At 29.6% G+C, this 21624-nt stretch overlaps 3 protein-coding genes and 1 long non-coding RNA gene across 4 annotated transcripts; all 4 read right to left on the minus strand.

Annotated features, from left to right (window-relative positions):
• Positions 1 to 3187: 3187 nt before the first annotated feature.
• Positions 3188 to 5858, minus strand: LOC117182855. Its single transcript, XM_033375966.1, has 3 exons — positions 5726 to 5858; positions 4490 to 5069; positions 3188 to 4050 (listed from the first exon to the last, which is right to left on the minus strand). Exons 1-3 carry the CDS (start codon positions 5856 to 5858, stop codon positions 4029 to 4031), a joined length of 735 nt encoding a protein of 244 aa, XP_033231857.1. The 3' UTR covers positions 3188 to 4028.
• Positions 5859 to 11129: 5271 nt separating this feature from the next.
• Positions 11130 to 18287, minus strand: LOC117182857 (zinc finger protein 624-like). Its single transcript, XM_033375967.1, has 5 exons — positions 18266 to 18287; positions 17909 to 18151; positions 15122 to 15535; positions 13463 to 13900; positions 11130 to 11566 (listed from the first exon to the last, which is right to left on the minus strand). Exons 1-5 carry the CDS (start codon positions 18285 to 18287, stop codon positions 11130 to 11132), a joined length of 1554 nt encoding a protein of 517 aa, XP_033231858.1.
• A 786-nt stretch (positions 18288 to 19073) lies between these two features.
• LOC117168434 (longitudinals lacking protein, isoforms A/B/D/L-like) lies at positions 19074 to 20031 on the minus strand. The gene is made up of 2 exons (XM_033354079.1): positions 19989 to 20031; positions 19074 to 19395 (listed from the first exon to the last, which is right to left on the minus strand). The coding sequence occupies exon 2, from the start codon at positions 19370 to 19372 to the stop codon at positions 19103 to 19105; it is 270 nt and encodes an 89-aa protein (XP_033209970.1). The 5' UTR covers positions 19373 to 19395; positions 19989 to 20031; the 3' UTR covers positions 19074 to 19102.
• A 236-nt stretch (positions 20032 to 20267) lies between these two features.
• Positions 20268 to 21118, minus strand: LOC117168148. The gene is made up of 2 exons (XR_004466463.1): positions 20863 to 21118; positions 20268 to 20776 (listed from the first exon to the last, which is right to left on the minus strand). It is a non-coding gene; the product is annotated as an uncharacterized LOC117168148 (long non-coding RNA).
• Positions 21119 to 21624: the final 506 nt, after the last annotated feature.

Genomic DNA, 21624 nt, shown 5'->3' on the forward strand with positions numbered 1-21624 from the left:
TGTAATAAAAATGAAGCGTCCAAAATGCCGCACGGTTTTCGCTTATATGTAAGAATTTTGGTAAATTTATTCTAATTTTAATATGAATTTCGGAAAGTTTTGAAAATTATGTAAATTCAGATTTATTAAATATCTAAAAAATTTGAATTTCAAGAATTTTCGAAAGTTTTTAAAATTTACATTAAAATAAGAATGAAGTTACTAAAATTCCTTACGGTATCTGCTCTTTCGGAGGAATTTTGAAAACTTTATTTTAATTTTATGTGAATCAAGGAAATTTAAAACAATTTTTAAATGTTGAAAATTTTTCCAAGAAATATGTTCTTAATTTCAAAAACGTTCTAAATTTCATAAATTTTGTACGTTTCAAAAAGGTTTTATATGTTCTTGTATTTAAAAACTGTTAACTTTTTAAAATAATTAATTATTCTGAATGTAAGATAAAATTATTTTTAAAATTTTTAAAGTTATCAACTTTTCAAAAATTTCCAAATTTTTTAACTTTCATAAATTCATATTAAAATAAACATTCCAAAGTTCTTCATAGTTTCTGCGCACATGGAGAAATTTTGGAAACTTTATTTTTATTTTAATATGAATTTAAGAAATTTAGAAAATTTTTGAAATCTTGAAAATGTTAGCATAAAATTGTCTAAATTTCATTCATTTTGAAAATGTTTTATATGTTTTTATATTTTAAAATTGTTAACATTCGAACACAAATTTTAATTTACTTAATATAAAAAAATACATGTTTAATTTTTTTTCATTTTCAACTTGTCAAACATTTTTTTAATTTCTAAATTAAAATATATAGAAAAATGCTTTATTTTGATTTAAATATAAATTAAAAGAATATTAGAAATTTTTGATAATTATATAATTTCTTAAAATTTTAAGACTGCAAAATCTTTGCAAATTTTTGAAATTATAAAATAAAATAAAAAAATTCAAAGTTCTAATTTTCAGAAATATTAAACATTAAATGTCTAAAACTTCTAAATTTCCAAAAATTTCTTAATTTCATATTCAAATAAAAATAAAGTTTCCAACATTTCTCCATATGGACAGAAACCGGGCCTCTGCCCAACGTGTGAACATTTTTAATATTTATGAAATTTTTTAAACTTTGAAACTAAAAAAATGTTAAAATTATCGAAAAATTTAAAGTTCAAATAAATTTTAAAAATGATCTTTTTTGCCGGCCAAAATTGTGGGGTTTTAGATATATTGAGGTTCTTCGCTTGGGGTGATTGCTAGAGAGATTGATCAGCAACCTGGGTCGGAGCAGTGTTGCGGAACGAACGTGTTATTTACTTAAATAGCACGAGAATTCTGGATCAATCTGAAAAATCTCTATCCCTTCCACATACTACTGCTTTCCCCTGCCGAGTCAGTCACGCCTACCCCGAAAGGGAAATGGCTTAATGGTGTAATTTAATTATTTTCATTATTCACCTTTGACGTTACACTTTTGCTCCCTAGGGAGCAAAATTACTAAAGGGACTGAAATCATGCATGTGTTATGAGAAATATATTTTGTAGTTTATCCCTTTACCTCCAAATCAGTGATTACTTCTTACAGTATTTTCAACTTGCATATGTACAAAGAGACCATTACCAGTATGTTTTTGTATCTCTAAAGGTAAAAAATCAGGAAAAAAGTACTGTTTCTTATTTTCTCTTCAGATAAATCTCTGAGTTTTTCTGTAAGAATTATTTTTTCAGTGTATAATACATTCATCACTTTATTACAACAATATAATGGAAGTATCGAGATTTGCAGATAGTTGCAAACTATGAATCTTCAACTAGAACAAATTGATTTTATGCTTAGTTCTAACGTGAATTTGCAGACTATATTTTCTTTTTGCACTATAGTTGCAAAAGGGACATCTAAAACCAGGCAATTTTCCGCACTCAAATCGAATATGACGACTCAAAGATGACTTCAGGTTGTAGGATCTAAAGCAATCGCTGCATAAAAAATTTCTTCGGTGTCTTGGATCCAAAAGTTGCCCTAGAAAAAAAAAGGTATATTGTTAGTATGGAATATAAGAAATTATAATGTTATATAAATGAGAAAGTAAATAAATATTAGCTCACATATTGTTTTTGAGGATTTCTAAAACTTTTAAGGACATCGAAGCTCATTAGATGATAACATAAATAACAAAATAGTTTTGAGATGCTGCATAATATCATACTAATAACAAAGTTAACATTCATAGATATATAATATAATTAATAATCTACTTATCCTAAATATTAAAAATACAAGACAACATTACACTCCAGAGCGTTTAAAATAATTTTGACATCATAACAACAAATTTCGATTATATTAAAAATTCCTGATTTTTAAAGCTAATACAATATCCTTGGATTTATCATATTATTTTATAGTATTAGATAAAGGAAATCCTATTTCTGTACCAATAGAAAGGCATTGATAATATAGAAAATCTATAAAAATACGAAAAATTATTTATGATAAGAGATGATAATAGAAAATCTTCACGTTTTTAATAAAAAACATGTTTCCTTTTTATACTTAGTAATAATGGTGTACATTAAATTTTTGTTTGACAAAACAGATACTCATTTTTTTTATTTAATAGATGACTGAGTTCAATCAAATGAATTTTTCCCATATCCCGCAAAATTCTGAACTCTCAATATGTTCTAAAATGCATTATCCTCCAATTATTTGAAGGGACGAAAAAAACTTAAAATGTTCAACCTTCCCTGAAAATAATAAAGAAATAATGAGACAAATTTATCAACAAAAATTTTAAAATAAAATACAAAATGAAACATGTCACACAATATTAAGAAAGAGCTTTTACCTTTTATGTAAATAAATTTGCAGAAATTCCAAATCTAAAATACATTATATTTGAATATAATTATTCCTAATATGATACGGGTAAAAAATTGTAAAAAAAACATTTAGGAAGAAAAGTGTTGGCTGGACTTAATTCAAAAAATTATTTTCTCTTCCCTTTTTTTAGCAGAAGCCGAAAAAAACGTATGCAAATACTATTATTGATGACGTTTTTCTGTAAATGCATTAGCAATTTTAATACAATCAATATTTCTAGTTCACAATAAAATAATAGTCTTAAGGGAAATAAAAATTAGAGAAAAATTGTTCGTAATGGTACTTTATTTCATCATTGAATGCTTAGATAATTTAATAATTAATTTCGAGTATTATTACAGAAATGAATCTGGAAGAAAAATATCATAAAGAAAAAAATTCATTCGAATAACTAAAAATATAAAATAAACCCAAAATATATAAAATCGTAGGTAATTATAATATCTTCACTTCCGTGCTCATCACGCCTATTCGCATTTAATCGCTGTCATTTTCAATGACTTCATAACAAAATAGAGAATATTCATTTCCTTTTCCCTCGTCGATTTCCTTCTCTAATTCAGATTCTTTTTCAAATTGGAAATTGTTCCTTGTCTCTGTACTTTTCCCTGAAAATAGTTTTTCCTTCACATTAAAATTTTCTGCAACTCTGATCTCTTCTTTGTCGAACCACTTCTTCTGAAGGTCAATAGTTTCTTCTAAATAAATTTCTTCACTATCGAACAATTGTTTCTCCAGATTATACTGTAGTTCTTCTTCTTCGGAAAAGTTGATATTGGAAAGGGAATTGGGAAAATTAATATTCATTTCCACTGGAATTATATTTATTGGTAGTAAAGGTGAAAAGGTTCCCACTCCGTTTATGAGAGGAAGTTTATGTTTGTGAACTGTTATAGATTTTACATCTTTTATAGATTCTGTGTTTGTAACTTGAGGAACAGTTATAGATTCCATAACTTTGGTCACTCTGGATTCCAATTTAAATTCCTTAGATGATTTCAGATGATGGTACTTTTCGGGCAAATTTTGCCCACAACTACATCGAATAGATCCACTGAAGTAATTCTTTTTAAAGAGATCACTTTTTTGAAGACGAAACGCTTCTGGACATTTCCAAAAATGAGGTTCATTCATTCTTACAGATTCACTCTCCACGGGAGATCCTTCTGAAAAATATATAGGTCAATTAAATTTTAATGAGTGGTGATTTAAAGAAAGCTTGTTTCAAGCATAAGGAAGTTAACGCATTCCTTATAATATTTTATTAGAATGGTTATAATTAGTCGAATTTTCTTAGAAATAAATGATGGGTTAAGAGGATGTTAATCGCTTTTCTACCACCGAAAGTTGACAAACTATTTTCAGAAATAATTTTAAAGAAAAAAGAATGAAAGAAACTAAAAAAATTGTCTTCTATTAAAACTTCAATCATCTTTTGAATACCTTATGGAAACATTTTTATTTTGTAAAATTATAATGTCAAATAAAAATAAAGAAAGGAAGGTGACAATGTTAAATTAAATGTTGAAATTTTTGTATAAGGAATTCAATCAATATTATATTGAAAGATATTAATTTTCCTCTTCTTCTAAAGGGTTATCATACTCCACAATAAGATCTTCTTCGGCCTCCATTTTCAAGTTTACTTCTTCGAACTGAACATCCGGAATTTTCTTCTGAGTTTGTCGATTTTCCACTCGAAACATCTTATTTATTTTCGGAAATATTTTTTCTGGACTGTCCTTTTGTTGAGAAGATTTTTTGTCGATACTAAAAGATGCCGCACTCTGGCCTATTGTTTTATTTCCACACATAAAAGAAAGTTTTAAGGAATTCACGTTTTGATTTTTCTCAACTGCATCTTTGTGAATTTCGATACTTCCTATTTCAGGAAGATTTAAGATACGACCAATATGGATTTTCTTTGGCTCCTTATTTTTCTTGGAAACTTTTCTCATGAAGATCATCCCTGGAATCTCCGAAACTGTGTGGTGGTGAAGATTTTGCGCGGAAGTTCCTCGTTTTTCCGCAGTAATTTTCTGTGATGCAGATTTTTCTGTCGGCCATTTTTGTGAACAAATTCCTTTTTTCAAACGGGTGGTACAAAATCGCCCAATATTTCTTCTAGGAACGATTTCTCGTAAAACAGTTTTCTTTCGATCGATCTTGTTTTCCTTTAAAGTTCCTGAAACAAAATATTAATGATAATTAAAAAGTGAGCTCCTAAAAATTTAAATATAATATTTCAATGTTATACAAATCATTTTGATATATTTAAAATAGCGGACAGTCGAGGAATAAAGAGTGGATAAATAGTTTTACAGAAATTAATTTATATATTCAATTTTATTTTTGCATATATATATAATTATAAAATAAGTAATGAGTGTAAAATGAGTATTTGTATAATGAGATTTATATAACTAACGAACACATGTAAAAAAATACATAGACAAAATAAGGTACAGATTTGTTTTTCATTTAAAATTCCTGCGCCGGAGAGCACTGAATTGTTAACTATGTAAAATGAGATCGAGTATTGTAATGAAAATTCACAATTAAGAAAAAATTGTTTAACATGATTAATTAGATATGTATATATACAATATATAATACGTTCAATGACTATTGAATGTTTCAAAACCCAATCTAAATATTATCTCTATAGTAATACTCTTGCCCTGAAAATTAACACAATATAATTAACCAGAATATATTTAACACGAGCTAAACGACTGGTTGGCTAAATGATGTCTTTTTTTATGGTTATCCATACACCACTTGTGTGGACTTTTATAAGGACAAAGTTCACAAGAAAATTTGGGTTTTGCGTTGACACACTCAAATTTTCGATGTCTCCAAAGGCTTCTCTGCACAGCATAAATCTTCCCACAATCACAGCAGACGAAACTGTTTTTTTTCCTTGTTTCCAAAACAGTTCCTTGTAAGTAGGGAATTTCATTGCTGAGGCCATTTCTAGATGAATATTCGGCGGACGAATTGTAGGCCCAAAATTCATCTGAAACAATTGCAAAAAAATGTATTAGAAAAAGAAGCATTCTTCTTGAGTGATTTCAAGAGTATATTCCTGCCTTTTTACATATATACTTTTTATTTATTGTACAAAATATAATTGTAATTTGGGGAATGCGCTAATTAGTACTATCGAATTTAGTCTTTTTAAATTTATAAAATTTATTTTTACACCTTTTTCATTTTAAAAATTAATCTACATAATAGACTTACGCACATTTTTTAAATATTGTAAACGAAATTCTTACCACAGTATCTATTTGATCAGAGAACAGATGAAAAATTACACTGATTATTCATTAGAAAACTTGTTTTACAACATTGTTAATTAGGATGTCCGAAAAAAAACAGACTTTTGGTTTCAATACAAAATTATTTGATGATAAAAAATGTTGTTCTATTTGATAAAAAAACAAATGTATATTTTTGTTTTTAATTTTAAAAAGTTTAAACTGTAATTCTGCTACAAAAATCACCCCAACATATTTTAAACGCACCAGGCACTAAGGAAAAAAAACTTGAACAAATAAGAAAAAAAAATACTACCCCCAACAGTGACAAACTATCATCTATAGGGGTTGATTTTTAAAATATATTTCCCGCATTCCTATACTTTATTAAGACATTTAGGCACTAAAATATCTAAAGAATAGCGTGTAAAATTTGGATACTTTAACCCATATTCAAGGCAGTTTACCACACTTAGGGGTAGTATTTTTGTTATTAAAGGGTCAAGCTTTTTTACAGCGTCTGATGTTATTAGTTTAATTTCCTATAAAATATTATTATTTCTACTCTAAATAAACTAATTTATAGTATTTGCGTTTAAACTTTTTTAAATTAAACAAAAAATGCATTTTTTCTCCGAACGGAACAAGTTTAGGAGGTAAGTGATAAAAAAAAACACATGGTTTTTTAAAACACCCTATTGTTTTTGTTATTTTTTATTATATTTTCTATCTGCCAAAAGATGTTTACAATTATAAATAATCATAAAAAAGGGATCCGTGTACGAAAGTATTGACTCATTATTTACATATAATATTTTTTTCAACAAATGGGTGAAAAGAGTTGGGGAAGGGAGAGGGTAAAAGATGTAAAAGATGAAAGGTCATAGGTCAAGTAGCATATGTAAAAGTTCGAAGGTCAAATTAAGGTTAAATAGGTTACAAGTCAGAGGTTACATTTCATGCCAAGGTCAATGATAAGATGATACGTCAAAGTCGAAGGGTTACAGGTAAAAAGTGAGAGATCAAAGGTGAGGGGTGAAATTCTTTTTAAAAAATATGGCGGACGCAGATTACATCGTTTTGATCTCTACTTAAACCTAAAAAATTATTTTTAAAAAATGGTAGCACAATAAATCATTAATATTTATCCAAAAATTAATGTGGCAAATGTTAATAAGTTCCAATATTATGCCAATCCCACATTTTTCTAAGCATGACGATTTTTTGGAACACTGAAAAAGAGCCTTACAAATTTGATGTAGTCTGACGATGAAGATTCTAGAATTTTTCCAATTTTATCTTACAGAGCAGAAGCATAATAGCAAATTGTTAATTTTTATAATTAAATATATTTCATAAAAATATTAATTATTAAAAATAATCTCTGCTTATATTTGACTTTACAAAGATATTCTGAAATTGTTTTTAAATTAATAAAAAGTATCGGAATTTGCGTATGAAGCATGTTCTTTTATGATGTGATATTTTAGTAAAGTGTTTAATCTAGCCCTGTGTGTGCAATATGGACACGGGTAAAGTGGTTCAATTTTACAGAAGTAGTTCATATGCTTCCTTAAACTTCTCCAATCACTGTAAGGTTTTTCACACTTCAGACATAAAAGATTTGTCTTGCATTGAATCCATACATCTCGAGGTAGAGTATTGCAAAAGAGCTGGTATTCAACTGCAACAATAAAAAATAAAATTGTTAATAATATTATTTTCCATTATAAAAATTAGCTTTCCAAGTAAAACAGCAATTTAGTATATTCTTGATTCTAAGAAGCATATTTTCTGAGGTCATATATACATTTTTCCTGATATTCTGAAAAAAAGACTAGCCACGAAGAAATATTATTAAAGGCTCGAATTTTTTTGTAACTTCTATAAATAATACACATATCAATGAGGCATTTCACAAATATCTCTTTATTTCATGATATTTGTTTTTCAGCAAATACACTAGTATATTACAAGTTCATTATTCTAAAATTTTTAAATTGTTTTCTTCAGATTATTTGTTTGCTCTATCAAAACTTACCAGAAATGTTATTTACAGACTAACATTATTTTTGACATGATGGAATTAAAATATAAAAATCTCAGTTTTCTAAGACCAGAAAGTATAAATAAAATATGATAAAAATGGCGTCGTTCGAAACTAGATTTTATGAACGGCACGTAAATGTCGTTGGAGATGCATTTTTTGACTAAATGCCCACTGACAGAGATTACAAAGAAAATTTTTTCGACCCCCACATTCATTTCGAACATGCTTTACAAGATTATGATGCAAAGTGTAAGATTTTTCACAATTCGGGCACTGGAATCTCTCCCTATTGGGATATAAGTCCTTGTTTTTTCTCTCTTGAGTTTTATTTTCCGCTGATTTTTTCTTCAGATTTACAAGACCTGGGTGTGAATTCCGATGCCAACCAAACCCTGAAAAAAATCGATTAATTAGTAAAGAACGTTTAATTTGGCATAGATTTAGAAAATCTTGTAACACTTAGTTTTGACCGCATCGAAAAATAAGGTATTTTTTGTATCTTGAACTTGATCTTTATTGCAGGATCGTAAAGCAATTCAGGCAATATACTGTTTTCAAGATGTTTTTATTTTTGGTAACATAATATTTTCGTAAAGTCATAGAATAAAAATTAACAATGACATAAATCTACTTCACAAAAAAAGAATCAGTAGGAACTCACGTTAATAATATTGATTAGAAATAATCTCTTCATTTGATAAAAGGTAAAAAAACTCCTTTATCGTGCTAGTCTATTTCTTGGAGGCACGTAGATGTTGTGAAATTTAAGCAAGTGTCTACGGAGGGCTACATTTTGAGTATATTTTGCTGGACAATGATTGCACTTAAAACGTTTTTGGCCACCGCATTCAAATCGGACATGCCTTTTCAAAGTTTTCTTGCAAGAATAATTTTTTCCGCAAGCAAAACATCGAAAAACTTCCACGCCGTCGCATTTTTCTTGAGGATGACTTTTTGCGTTCACATTTTGCCAATTTTGTCTCTCATAATCTTTTTGTCCAGGGGGTAAGTTGTAAAAAAGTGTTTCATCGAAACCTGAAAGAAAATAATTTTATGATGTAAACTGGTATTTTAAAATATTCAGCATATTTAGCTTGCACCAATATATAATATCGGCTGACATATATTTAGAGCCTGTAAAATATATCTAGACTACCTATAAAAGACTACATGTCATTAATATTGGATATCTGCTTGGATAAAAATAAAAATAAATCATATTATTGTATTTGAATCAATTTTATTTATCGAACTTATATAACATGTACTTCCACACGTTTATTTTATTTATTATTTCAGCATGATCTAATTTTCATTAGAAAATCAAAATATCAAACAAATTTTATTTATAATTTGTTAACATGAAATTGATTAATTTTTATGTCATTTTTAGACTTTTTTATTTTTGCAGAGTAGAAAATACATTTTGCACAAACCTTCTTAACTAGTAACAAAATAAGCAAAATAATTAACTAACTTCCAATTTTATTGAAAGAACTTGTAACTTTTTTTAGTCTATAATTGATAATTTATTTATGATAACTTTAAAACGAAGTCATTATCTCTATTGTCTAAAGTATAATCTTCTTTTTTTTATCATTTATTATAAATAAAAATATAAAATTTTAGAAATTTTTTGGGTTATCTAAATAGACTTTGTGAATACAATATAAATGTTGCTGCAAATTCATTTTTCGGGTGAATCCTCGATTACAAACGTAACAAACAAACTTTTTAATCCCACCGCATTCCATCTTTTGGTGCCTTTTAAGATTTCCTTCTTGGGAATATGATTTAACACAATTGGGACACTTAAACCTCCTCGTTCCTTTTTGTATTTCTTGCCTTGGATTTACAACGTATCCGGACGCAGAAGGCTGAGACGAAAACCAATAGTTTCCTGAAAAAAGAAGATTGCTTCAATTAGCAGAACTCGCGTCAAAGTAGATTTAGAAGCAAATAAATATATCAGGAAGAAAAATTACTGAAAATTTAAACGTAAGAATTAGAAAGCACATTAATCAATATCAGTTTTTATTGATGAAAAATGTCTTTATTTCTACTTGTGACTCTTGGACACATATACCCCTCCAGACGTGAAAATACAAAATCTTTTTATAAATTATTTTTTAACAAACAACTTACTGACATCACACCTACTGTTTTTTACGATACAGCTACTGTATAATATAATTAGAGACTACGAGAAACTTTAATGTGAGAGAGAACTACAATACAATTTATTGTAACAACAATTTGTTCTTTGGTTTCCCAATCTTACAATATCGCTTTTAACAACAAAACATAAGAAATACGCATGAAAAATTGTTGCTTGTATTCAGATTTGATTAGTGTTATTGTTTGATTGATTAACAATCTAACATTTATAAATTTAAACTTATCCTATTCTTTATTATAAAAGATTTGTTCGGTTCAATATTAATTGTGATGTCAAAAAAAATATAAATATAGATCTACTATATTACAAATTGGGTTGACATTTTGTTCAACGAAATCAAACAAGTAAGATCCTTTCTCTATAAGAAAGGAAAATTTAATTTATTTTCTAAAATCCTTTCAGGAGTTTGATAATATATATTTTTTTCAAACCTTTGCGTGTGAGGTTCGATCTACCGTGCCTTGCGTAGCAGACGCGAAGCGCCAGATACGCACAAAAGTTGGAGAACTTCTTCACACACGCTTGAAACTTGTGCGAAGTAACCCAGTCAGCTCTTTGCACACGCTTCAAGCGTGTGTGAAGTAAATCAGCCAGTTCTTCACAATTGGCTAATAGCCACTCGAAAAACATGGGTCCCACAGGGGATCCGCCCTTAAAACTCAATTCGACTAATTTGTAGAATCTACCTTCTCACTCCCGGTTTTAAAATATATTATGTGAGACGCGGGCGCGTAGGTTTCACATAATATACTATTAGTGTCGAGTTCGCACGTGACGATCAAGATTACTTTTCTGTGCAAATTTAGTACGACACACTGGACAAATAAATCTTGGCTCAACGCCACATTCGTAACGCTGGTGACGCCACAGTGACGTCAAAAATGTGTAACTTCTTTTGCATTTTCCACACATGTGTTCTTTCGATTTCCTGTCTGCCTCTTCAGAACTGCCTCTCAAAATCTGAGCATTGCATTCAAATTGTTTGTGTCGTGTCAGAGAAGCTTTTAAAGTATATGATCTTCCACAATCATTGCAAACATATTTTCGAGAAGTCCAACAAGTATTTTTAACTAAAGTAGAACGGTTTAAAACATTGAATGAAGTCATGGAACGCAAACGTCTTTCTTGAAAACCTCTTGATGTTGATGGAAGAGTGGCAATTGTCCAATTAGAAGCACTATAATTTCGTCCTGGAAAAAAAATTGAAATTAGATTTAGAAATAGAAATATATATTGAGCGATCTAGTATTGTTAGTCATGTTATATAGCATTGCAATGCTTTCTGTTGTATGCAAATAGTAAAAATAATTTTTATTTAGAGCAAATATCGTGCATAAGTTAGAAATAGAATTAGGGATGCAACATTTGGTAGGAACATTTTTTACAAATTTATTGTGATTTCAGAGTAATACATCGTTATAACTGCATTCAAAGACTCAGTACAAAAGACACAGAACATTAAGATTTTTGGTAACTTACACTTTTAAAAGATTAAAATATTGTGGATATCTTGATACCTCTATGATAAAAAAATCGCTCTTGAAGTGATCGTCTAAAAGAACCAGTCATTAAACTTCTTTGAAATCATGTGAATTCCTCTAAACTTTGTAAATTCCTTGAATTCTTCTTAATTCGTTGAATCTTCTAAAATCTTTTTGAGAATTCAAGCAATTAGAGGAATTGAAGGAATTCAAAGGATTCAAGGTAATTACATAATTCAAGGAATTCACATAATTCAAGGATCTCAGGAAATTCATAGAACAGAAAATTCAACATGCTCAAAGAATTCAGACATATTCCGAGAATTCATGAAATCCAGAAAATTTAGAAAATTCAGAGATTGCCGAAAATCCAGGTAATTCAACAGATAATTCAGGAACTTTCTCAAATTCGCTGAATTCCTAGATTTGTCTGAATTCGTAGAAATCTCTGCATTCATTTTGTCCCTTATAAACTCCTTAAATTTGTTTAAAATTATTGTTTTCAAGGAACGCACAAAATAAAGAAATTCATGATATCCAGAGGATTCTTTAATTGCAAAATATTCATGAAATTCAGAGATTTCCCGGAATTGAGACGATTCAGGAAATTCAGATAATTCCAGGAATTTATAGACTTCAGATAATTCAGTGAAATGAGACACTTCAGGGTACTTAAGAGAATTAAGAAAATTCCAAGAATAAAGGAAATTCCGATAATTAAGCAAATTCCGAGAGTTCATTAAATTCCGGGAATTCACGGAATTCAGCAAATTGATTGAATTTGCTGAATTCTTAGCTTCCTCTGAATTTCTTGAATTCCTTTAATTATTTATCTGAATTCCTTTAATTATCTAACTTCATTTAATTCTATTGAAATCTGTGGATCCAAATAATTCATGGAATTTAGAAGAATTGAAAGAATTCGCATATTTCAGAGAATTTAGAAGAAGTCGGAGAAATTCAAGAGATTTCAACGATTCTAAAAAAATTTGAAAGCATTCTAAAGCCTAGCAAGCAATTTAAAGTAATTAAAATAAATACATAGAGTTCAACAAACTCAAAAGAGTTCGAAAGAATTCAGTCCAAATCCAAAGTTCTAAAACGAGGGGCTAACTCAAAAAACAGAGCTCTTTCAAACGATTTTTTTAACATAAATTAATATCAAAAACAGAGTTACACACATGTTAATTTGAAGGAGTACAAATTTTCCTTCAGTATGGAACCGATTATACCCAAGATAATGAATTATTTTAAATAACCAACTAAAGAAGTAGAATTCAAACACACACAACATTACCGATAAAAATACGAACGTCGAAAAAAAAAACTGTGGTAACTAGGAAAAAAATCAAAAAAATTTTGTAATTGCTTCGTAACTATTGTACGAAATTTCGAGACTTAAATATTATATTTAATTATCTTCATCTTTAATTTTAATAATCGTTTTGAAAAAGTCTTTCTCGAACTTCAAGTGGGCGGCATTTATATGCGTGTACAAAATGTCTTCACGGTTAGTTTTGAAACGACAATAACGACACGAGTGTAGAGAAAATCCGCACAAAAAACGTTTGTGACGAATCAAGTATTCCCGGTCAGGAAAGGTACGTCCACATTTCTCGCAGTCAGTTTTATCAAACTTCTTCTTGAATTCGGAAGCTTTCGAGTTCTTTTTTATTTCGCGCATTTTGATGACATACTTGAGATTGTCTATTTGAACTGAGCAGGGATTTATTTTAAATTTCTGAAAAAGCTCTCTCGTTAAAGTTTCAGGAGAAGATTTTCCTTTAGCAAATTTTTCAGCTTTAATATTTTCCTTCTTGGAAAGGTCGCCGGTTTTCAGACTTCTTGTAGATCTCCTTGTGTTTTTTAGGTTTAACGTTTTTCCGTACCAAAGGACAACATTGTGTTTTTCTATTTGGTGTTTACGGAAAGGTACTTTATCATCAAAGGAATCACCGCACTGAGAACAGAGATAAGGTCCTTGGGACAGTCTTGCTTCTCCTTTTAGTAGCTTACGTTTTTTTTTCAAATCTATGGTCTTATCTGAAAAACATGTATTAAAAGTTAGCTTTCTTCTAGGATTAAAACGAATTTTAGGACCAAAATTTATGACGAGTTACAAATTTTCTACTTTACACTTCAATGTTTCCTGCCCAACAGTTTACATTTATTTTGCAGGTGGGACAATCACAAAAGCTTCATGCACTACTTTTTCTATCAGTTTGAAAATAAAAAATAGATTCTAAGGCTGGATTAGTTCGCTTTATTATCATTAAACAAAATACATTCTAATCGCGATATTAGCCAACAAAAACTTTGAATAACATCATTAAATTCTAGATACATAATTATTACGAAGAGAATAAAACAAAATTTTAAGAAAGTAAATAAAATATGAAGAATATCGAAAGATCAATAAATTTAACAGATTGAAATAAAAATTCGAATTATAAGCATACTAAAACAACTTAATATAACTTATTAATAAATTCCCATCTTCAATGACAATTTAAATAAAAATCAAATATTATACCAAATATAATTGATATTTTTCATATATCTCACAACAAAAATATATTTTTTAAAATAGTACTTAATATCGTCTGCTGTAACTTGTTTTCACACAGCTAGCACGAGCGATACTAAAAATCGCTGCTGAATTTGAAACATGATCACTCGTTTAAAAATGAAACCCGAAACTTGAAATAAAAAAACAGTTGAAAAGCTTATGAAATTCCCGCCGAATGGCATCTAGTAGATATCTTTTTGATCCTTTTAAAATAGGCCAAGTCTAAACAACCGTACCTGGAAAAGGAAAGGTGGGATTGGAAAAGGGAAAGAGGCGTGATAACTGTTCTTCGCGCAGACTTGAATCGTGTGCGATGCATATCTCTTCATTCTCTTAAAAACCTCAAATATATTCCTGTTAGTGGTAACTCCACTCGAAATTTCATAAGTTTTAAAACTTATTTTCAAAAAAGTTTCTCGCTTCTTTTTTTGGACGAGTAATCACGTCTGAAAGTCAGTCAGATTAATCATTTCCGACCGTAATGGAGATTGACGTAGTATTTTACTGCAGCCGAGAGCGTCTTACTCTTGATTTCTTTGGAGGAAAATTAACCTTCCCGTAAACTTCCGAATGAATGACACTAATATGATTACGAAGGGTAACTTTTTGTGTAAAATCTCGATTGCAATAATGGCATATAAATTTAAATCTTGGATCATTGTGACATTCGTATTTTTTATGATGGCACAAGCTACTTTGCCACTTATAAGTTCGAGTACACGTATCGCATTCATACTTCCTTTCATCTGAAGGTTTCGAATGTTTAGAATGCACATGTTTCAAAAGGGATGATTCGAGACGAGCTGTGTAATGACATAAATGGCATTTAAATAAAGCATTTTTTTTTCCTTCGAGATGCTGCTGATGAATAAAATGTCCTTGGCCCTGAACATCCGGGTTCCATTGGTTCTGAAATTTGGTGTTCCATTGGCCCTGAGCATTCTGGTTCCATTGACCCTGGACATTCGGATTCCCTTGGTCCTGAACTCTATTGTAGACAGACCAAAAATCATTTGTTTGAATGTCAACGGATGGCTTGTATGTCAATCTTGAGTTTAAAATTGGATAAGGTGTTGATGCCGGAACTCCCATGTAAGAATTCCATTGATCTGAAAAAATGTAATAATTGTCAATATGATGTAATTAAGGAATTGCGTCCCATTTGTGCGTTCAATGTTTTGTGACATTATATAGCGTTAAAATGAAAGAGGCATAAAGCGAAACTAGAAGCAAAAAAAAAAGTTACCCAGTTAAACATTTAATAAATAAATTACGCGTTCGAAGTTTTAATCAGTAGTTTATTAACAAAGCTGGAATATTCCTTTTTAGACACTTTTTACAAGATATTTTATAACTACAGCGAAATATCCCATAGGAAATTTAATAATAAATTTCTATCTAGAATAATGGTATCAGAACTTTAATATTTTTGTTAAATAATAAAAATGACTCCTCCTGTATTGCTAAGTGGAAAACTTAAAATTGAATAAAATTAATAATAAAATTGAATTAGGATTTAGTCTAATAATCAATTTAAAAGAATATTTTTTATAAACTTATATTGCCAATCTAAATTAACCCAAAGCTGCGCATATAATTGAGGGCCCGTTACCATTTTACTGCTTGCATATAAGCAACATTACTTCCACTCTAGACGCCAGAAAGTTATTACCTTTTCGTAGATCCAGACCCTCAATTAATTACGGCTACCTTTTTACGAAAACTTAATTCTGATAATATATCACATTCAAATTCCATATAAAGTTCAAATTTGGGTTTTAATTAATTGCCTAAGTTATTGGACACTATAAAATTCAAATTATACTGACATCAGTGACATTACAAAATTTTGTTAAGTGAAGAAATAACATTTTTTATGAAAAATTCAAGCACATAAATCTTTTCGAGTGAACAGTGTAAGCTATTTATTGATCTGTTCACAGAAATTATTTTTCCCCTGCTGTGTCTGATAATTGTAATTAAATAATAATAATGATTATTTAATTAATTTCACTAAATCCGAGAGGCAATTTTTTTATTTCAATCTAAGTTTCTAATTCTGATTTGGAATACAATTTAATTCGAATGCTTTAAATTATTTGGATATTCAAGTAACATCAATATTGCCAAATCTAGCAACTGTCTACAGAAAGTTCAAGTTACAGTTTGTGCTTTTGAACTAAAATAAGTACTTCCTAATTTAAATATGAAAAAAATTGTTATCGTGAAATATCTGCAGCAAAATTATATAATAAAGTTTTTCACCAGGTGAGAAAACAAAAAATTGTAATAAACTTTTGAAAGTAAGATTGCGAACATTTTCAAAAATATTTTCTTAAACATGAAGCCGAGTAAAATGTGGCTGCAGAAGCTAATTGCAAATTGACAAAAAAAAACCGTCTGTAGATAGACGAGCGCAGTAAAAACCGCAGTTATCCGTTTGGAACGAGCGATCCACGTCTCATCCTCAAAACCTGTTTCAGGACGAGAGAGCCTGACCCCTGTGCAGCCCCCATGGCGACGGCCGACAATCGCTCACTACCAGCGCACTGATACCTCTCACAATGTTTTCTATATTCAAGAAAACTTATAACTTTGAAGTAGTTAATGCTATGAATTGATAATAACCTTGCTTTAAAGAGATCCCTTTATTTATTAATTCGAAAAACAATTTTTTTGAATTCAGTAACAGCACGTTGGACTCCCAGCTGAATCATTCATCGACTTTCTGAGAAGTATGAAAGGAAACTTGTTTCCGACCTATTCATAGTTTCATAAGGTATAACAAGAAGAGGTTATGAGATGTGCGTCGCCAACTCGAATGGGGCTTCACAGGTTGAAAGTAAATAAAAATCCATTAGGAGCGTATTTTTTCAATCAATCCAATGGGCCTTAAGTTTCCGAGATTAAAGATTTAAGTATTTACTGGGTCAAATCAGCGACGCATATCTCGCGACCTGTTCTTATAAAGAAAATACTACAGGGGCAAAAGCGTGCTGGTGATTGGAGACTGCCTATTATAAAGTCACATTCAAATCGGCGACGCACATCTAACGATCTCTCCGTGTAAGGAAAAGACTAGAGGGTCAACAGTGCTCTGCCGGAAATTTGTAAGAGGACGAGGCGTGGACTCCCCGTTTGGAACAAAAATTAATGTGGTCTCGCAGGTGACTTCTTATAGTGGATTCACAGTTTTGTCACATTTTAACATTACTTTCGCAAGAATATTTTTAACAATTCCAAGGGCTGAAAAATAAATGTATAAAAAAATAGATATATTTTTTCGGCTAGGCTGTACATGTTTTCCTCCGTTCGTGAAAGTCCAGAGAGCCACATATTTTGCACCTCTCTGATGTGGAAGGTATATTATCCGTCGAAACAATTCGGTCTATACCGGCAAGTATTCATATGCTTTGACAAGTCATGTTTTCGTTTCGATTTGTAATCACAATAGTCGCAATCAAAACGCGGCTCTTGGTTACACTCGTAACTTTTATGTCGCAACAAAGTGTGCTTATGCATGTAAGTTCGTCCGCATTTATCACACTCATGATTCCCCCTTGGATTATTTTTTCGATTTCCGAAATTTTGATGAGGCTGTGTGTAAACATGTTGTTCCGGTTCAGATTCTGGAAAACCCGGGATTCTTTGGTCCGGAAGTCCATGGTAATTGCCCCGAAAATCGTAGGATTCTACACCGGCGATCCATAATGTTGAATATTGATCTGAAAAAATTTTAATTTACAATCAGACATCATTTCAGTATTTTACATAGAATAAAAACAAATATGCAGTTAGAAACATCTAGAGAAATATGAAATAAAAATGCCTCCGTCTACAAGTAAATTGATCTTTCAACATATTTATTATCAATTTAATTATACAGTGAGCAAACACTTTTGTGTTGCTTTTCGTTACAACATTTTTTAGTGCGAATTTAAGTAAATCCACTAAGTTCCACTAAAATATTCTGAATACATGTTTATTCAACTGAGTCTAAATAAATTCAGTTTAATTATATCCAAGACAATTTAACTCAATTTGGGAAAATATAATCAAAAATAAAAACAAACAAAATAAAGAAGAATTCTACTAAAATTTAACAGTTTAATTCAATAATTAAGTAATATTCATTTATAATTTCGAGACTTGCAATATTATTTTTTTCGCAAATGTATTCTTTACAACTTGAACTTATCCAATTTTTGAAAATAAATTCTTGAATGGCTGAACTCTTTATAAAATAATTGTTCAATACAAAAATTAAAAACAAATTACATATGCTTATAATTTAGTTACAGAATAGGAGACGTTCGAAACGTAAAGAATCAGTTAATTGAAAAATTAGACACCATTTGTTTCACATGGAATAAAAAATCAATAAATGAAAAATAATTGTTCTTCTGAATAATAGTACCATCAACAATAATTTTGCAATTCAGCGACTTCCTAATATTAGAGAAATCAAATTATGCCATATCCATTTTGAAATGGAAAGAAATTTTACCTTTGATTTTAAATTAATAAAAGTCTTATGCGATTTCAAATATGAAAACAATAATATTTAAAAAATATCTGCGGAAAATAAAACACAATTCGTTACGTTTTTATGTGAGGATACGAAAAATTCTCATAAACTTTTAAAAGTAACATTGATCGCAAATGTCCTTTTTTTATTATCCATCGAATGTATTCGGTCTAAAACGACAAGTATTCATATGTTTAGACAAATCGTGTCTCCTTTTAGATTTGTAGTCGCAAAAATTGCAATCAAAACGAGGCGCTTGGTCACACTCGTAACTTTTATGTCGCTGAAAACTTTTCTTATGCATGTAAGTTCGTCTACATCTATCGCACTCATAATGCCCCTTTGGATCTTTTCGACGTTTTCTGGAATGATTATCAGGCTGCATATAAATAAGTTGTTCCGGTTCATTTTCACCCATGGCCCAAAAGTTTGGAAACTGATCTGAAAATAATTGAATGGCTAATCAAAAATCATTGATGTATTTAACAAAGCACAGTTACAAATATCTAGAGACGAGTGTAAACAATTTTCACAAGTCTGCAGCTTGTGAAGTTAGTAGGCGCTAGATGTAGAAAAAAGTCATGCGATAAATTCTGAATAAATATTTAATGAAAAGAATGAATCTGAAAGTCAAAAAAGCTTTAAAAAAAAAAAAAGTTTTAAAATATTTGATTCTATTATTTTTATTTGTATGTTTAGAAAAGGTATTTCCTTTTACTGCTGCACTACAAACATCACAATGAGTTAAAAAAAGAAGATAGATTTGTTGTGTTTATTTTTATGATTACTTAAAAGTTTCCCAATGTAACTCTTCCCACATGCATAACAGTTTTTTTTTTGGTTTGTGGAAATATTAACATTTTTTAAACATATGAAAAAGAAAATGGTTTTTATAGTGCATGAAAATTCCTATTTTCTTGTACCGCAACTTCCTTTGAAGAACTCTCTCGAACTAAAATTAAATATAAATATCATTTGGAATTTTGGATTTATTAATTTTGAAATATTTTATTACTATGAAAATTGAATTTTACCTTCAATAATATCTTCCTTGATACCAACATTTTCTTCTTTGATATAAGGCTGCAAAGTCTGAACGCCACCTTTAGACTTATTTTCAAAGGCAATATCAGTTTGAATCCTTTCTTCAATTGTAAACTGTAGCTCATGTTCTTTCTGGTGTTTTAAAAAAAGGGCTATATATAAAAATGACAAGACATTTTAGAAAAACACATGGAGAGTTGGACACCGCTTACTTTCTTTGAACTTATCTGGAAAAAAATAGGAAAAATCAGGAAATAAAAAAAATTATTATATTCCGAAATGTTTTATTTTATATGTTGTGAGAATATTCCACTTTTTACAATTAGGAAACATTATGTATTAAATTCTGCTTCAATTTGACATCAAAATCTTCGCAACGTTATTATTTTATTTTTAGAATTTTCCATCTACATGTAAATATAAATTCTATTTTAAAATTAGGAGGAACGAGAATCTAAAACGTTACGTATCTGCACATTTCAATGATTCTTATACTGCAACAAAGTTTTCATAAAAAGAAAGCATTCACAAATCCTGGGAGGTTTGCAGTGTTCGCGATGCTTATGATGAAGTAAGCTTTGCTCCCAAGCATAACTAGTTTTGCATTCATCACACTTATATTTATTTTCTGGATTATCACAGGAATCTTTTAAATGTTGACGCATATGTCGATTAAGGTGACTCCTGAAGGGCATCACTTCAAAACATAAGTCGCACTGAAATTGAAATTCTTTATTTCCTCCTTGTACTGAAACTAGCTTCGAAGAAATTTCTGGAACTAAAACATGATTAAAATGTGATTTGCTATTTTGTATTTGCTATTTTTGATGAAGATATTTTATTGCTGTGAAAAATGATTTTTACTTTCAATTATTTCATCCTTGATATCTATGTCTTCATCATCGCTATATACAAGATGCCAACTCCGGGCGAGAGGTTCACACAAAGGAGTATTTTCAAAAGGAAGATTAGTTACTCGTATGTATGAAGTATTATTAGACGACTCCGTAGAGTTTTTTTTTGTACCCTGCGATTCTGGAAAAGAATTTTGAAAACTTGAAAATGCATAAATCGATTTTTTAAATTCAGAAATTTTCGGCTTTATACGTTATGATCCCACTTTTTCGAGCACTTTTCACCATTAGGACACCAGACGAACCCAAGGACATCATGCGGTAACTTTTGATTCCATTTGTGATTTAGAAAAGTTCGAATTGTCGAAAAAATGAGATTCTTAAACAGTGGCGTATTTGAGTTTAAAAAAATGCTTTTACTGACAAACGATTTTATGACAAAAAAGCATTTACAAATGAGTGACAAGCCAAACAAATTTTGAAGGAGGCTTTGAAGAGATATTAGAAATATTAAACTCTCTTATATTAAATCCTCTTCTTGATTATTATTTTTTCCAACTCAAGAAGAAAGAATAAAGGGACGCTTATTTCATCGTTTCTGAAAAAAATTGATTTGATATCCTTTACAATTATTTGAAGATCAACGAAGAATTTTCTAAAAATAAACGATATTTTTAATGCAGTATTTTCAAAACGAGCACAGATATTTAGGATAAATTTTTTTTTTATATCGACGCTCTTATTCTTTGAAAAGAAAAATGTCAAAAATGAC

Source organism: Belonocnema kinseyi, chromosome 2 (genome assembly GCF_010883055.1).
Source record: "Belonocnema kinseyi isolate 2016_QV_RU_SX_M_011 chromosome 2, B_treatae_v1, whole genome shotgun sequence".
Lineage (NCBI taxonomy): Eukaryota > Metazoa > Arthropoda > Insecta > Hymenoptera > Cynipidae > Belonocnema > Belonocnema kinseyi.

Excerpts from the sequence above, each read along its gene's own strand:
- LOC117182855 (XM_033375966.1), bottom strand. The coding sequence starts at position 5,858 with ATGGCCTCAGCAATGAAATTCCCTACTTACAAGGAACTGTTTTGGAAA. Across the intron at positions 5,070-5,725 it reads TGGAGACATCGAAAATTTGA|GAACTTTAAAGGAAAACAAG; the intron begins GTGTGTCAACGC and ends ATTTTGTTTCAG. Across the intron at positions 4,051-4,489 it reads GAAGAAGATCTTATTGTGGA|AAGGATCTCCCGTGGAGAGT; the intron begins GTATGATAACCC and ends TATATTTTTCAG.
- LOC117182857 (XM_033375967.1), bottom strand. The coding sequence starts at position 18,287 with ATGTTGAAAGATCAATTTACTT. Across the intron at positions 15,536-17,908 it reads GCGACATAAAAGTTACGAGT|ATCAATGGAATTCTTACATG; the intron begins GTAACCAAGAGC and ends ACATTTTTTCAG. Across the intron at positions 13,901-15,121 it reads TCGAACTTATAAGTGGCAAA|ATAAGACCATAGATTTGAAA; the intron begins GTAGCTTGTGCC and ends CATGTTTTTCAG.
- LOC117168434 (XM_033354079.1), bottom strand. The coding sequence starts at position 19,372 with ATGGGTGAAAATGAACCGGAACAACTTATTTATATGCAGCCTGATAAT.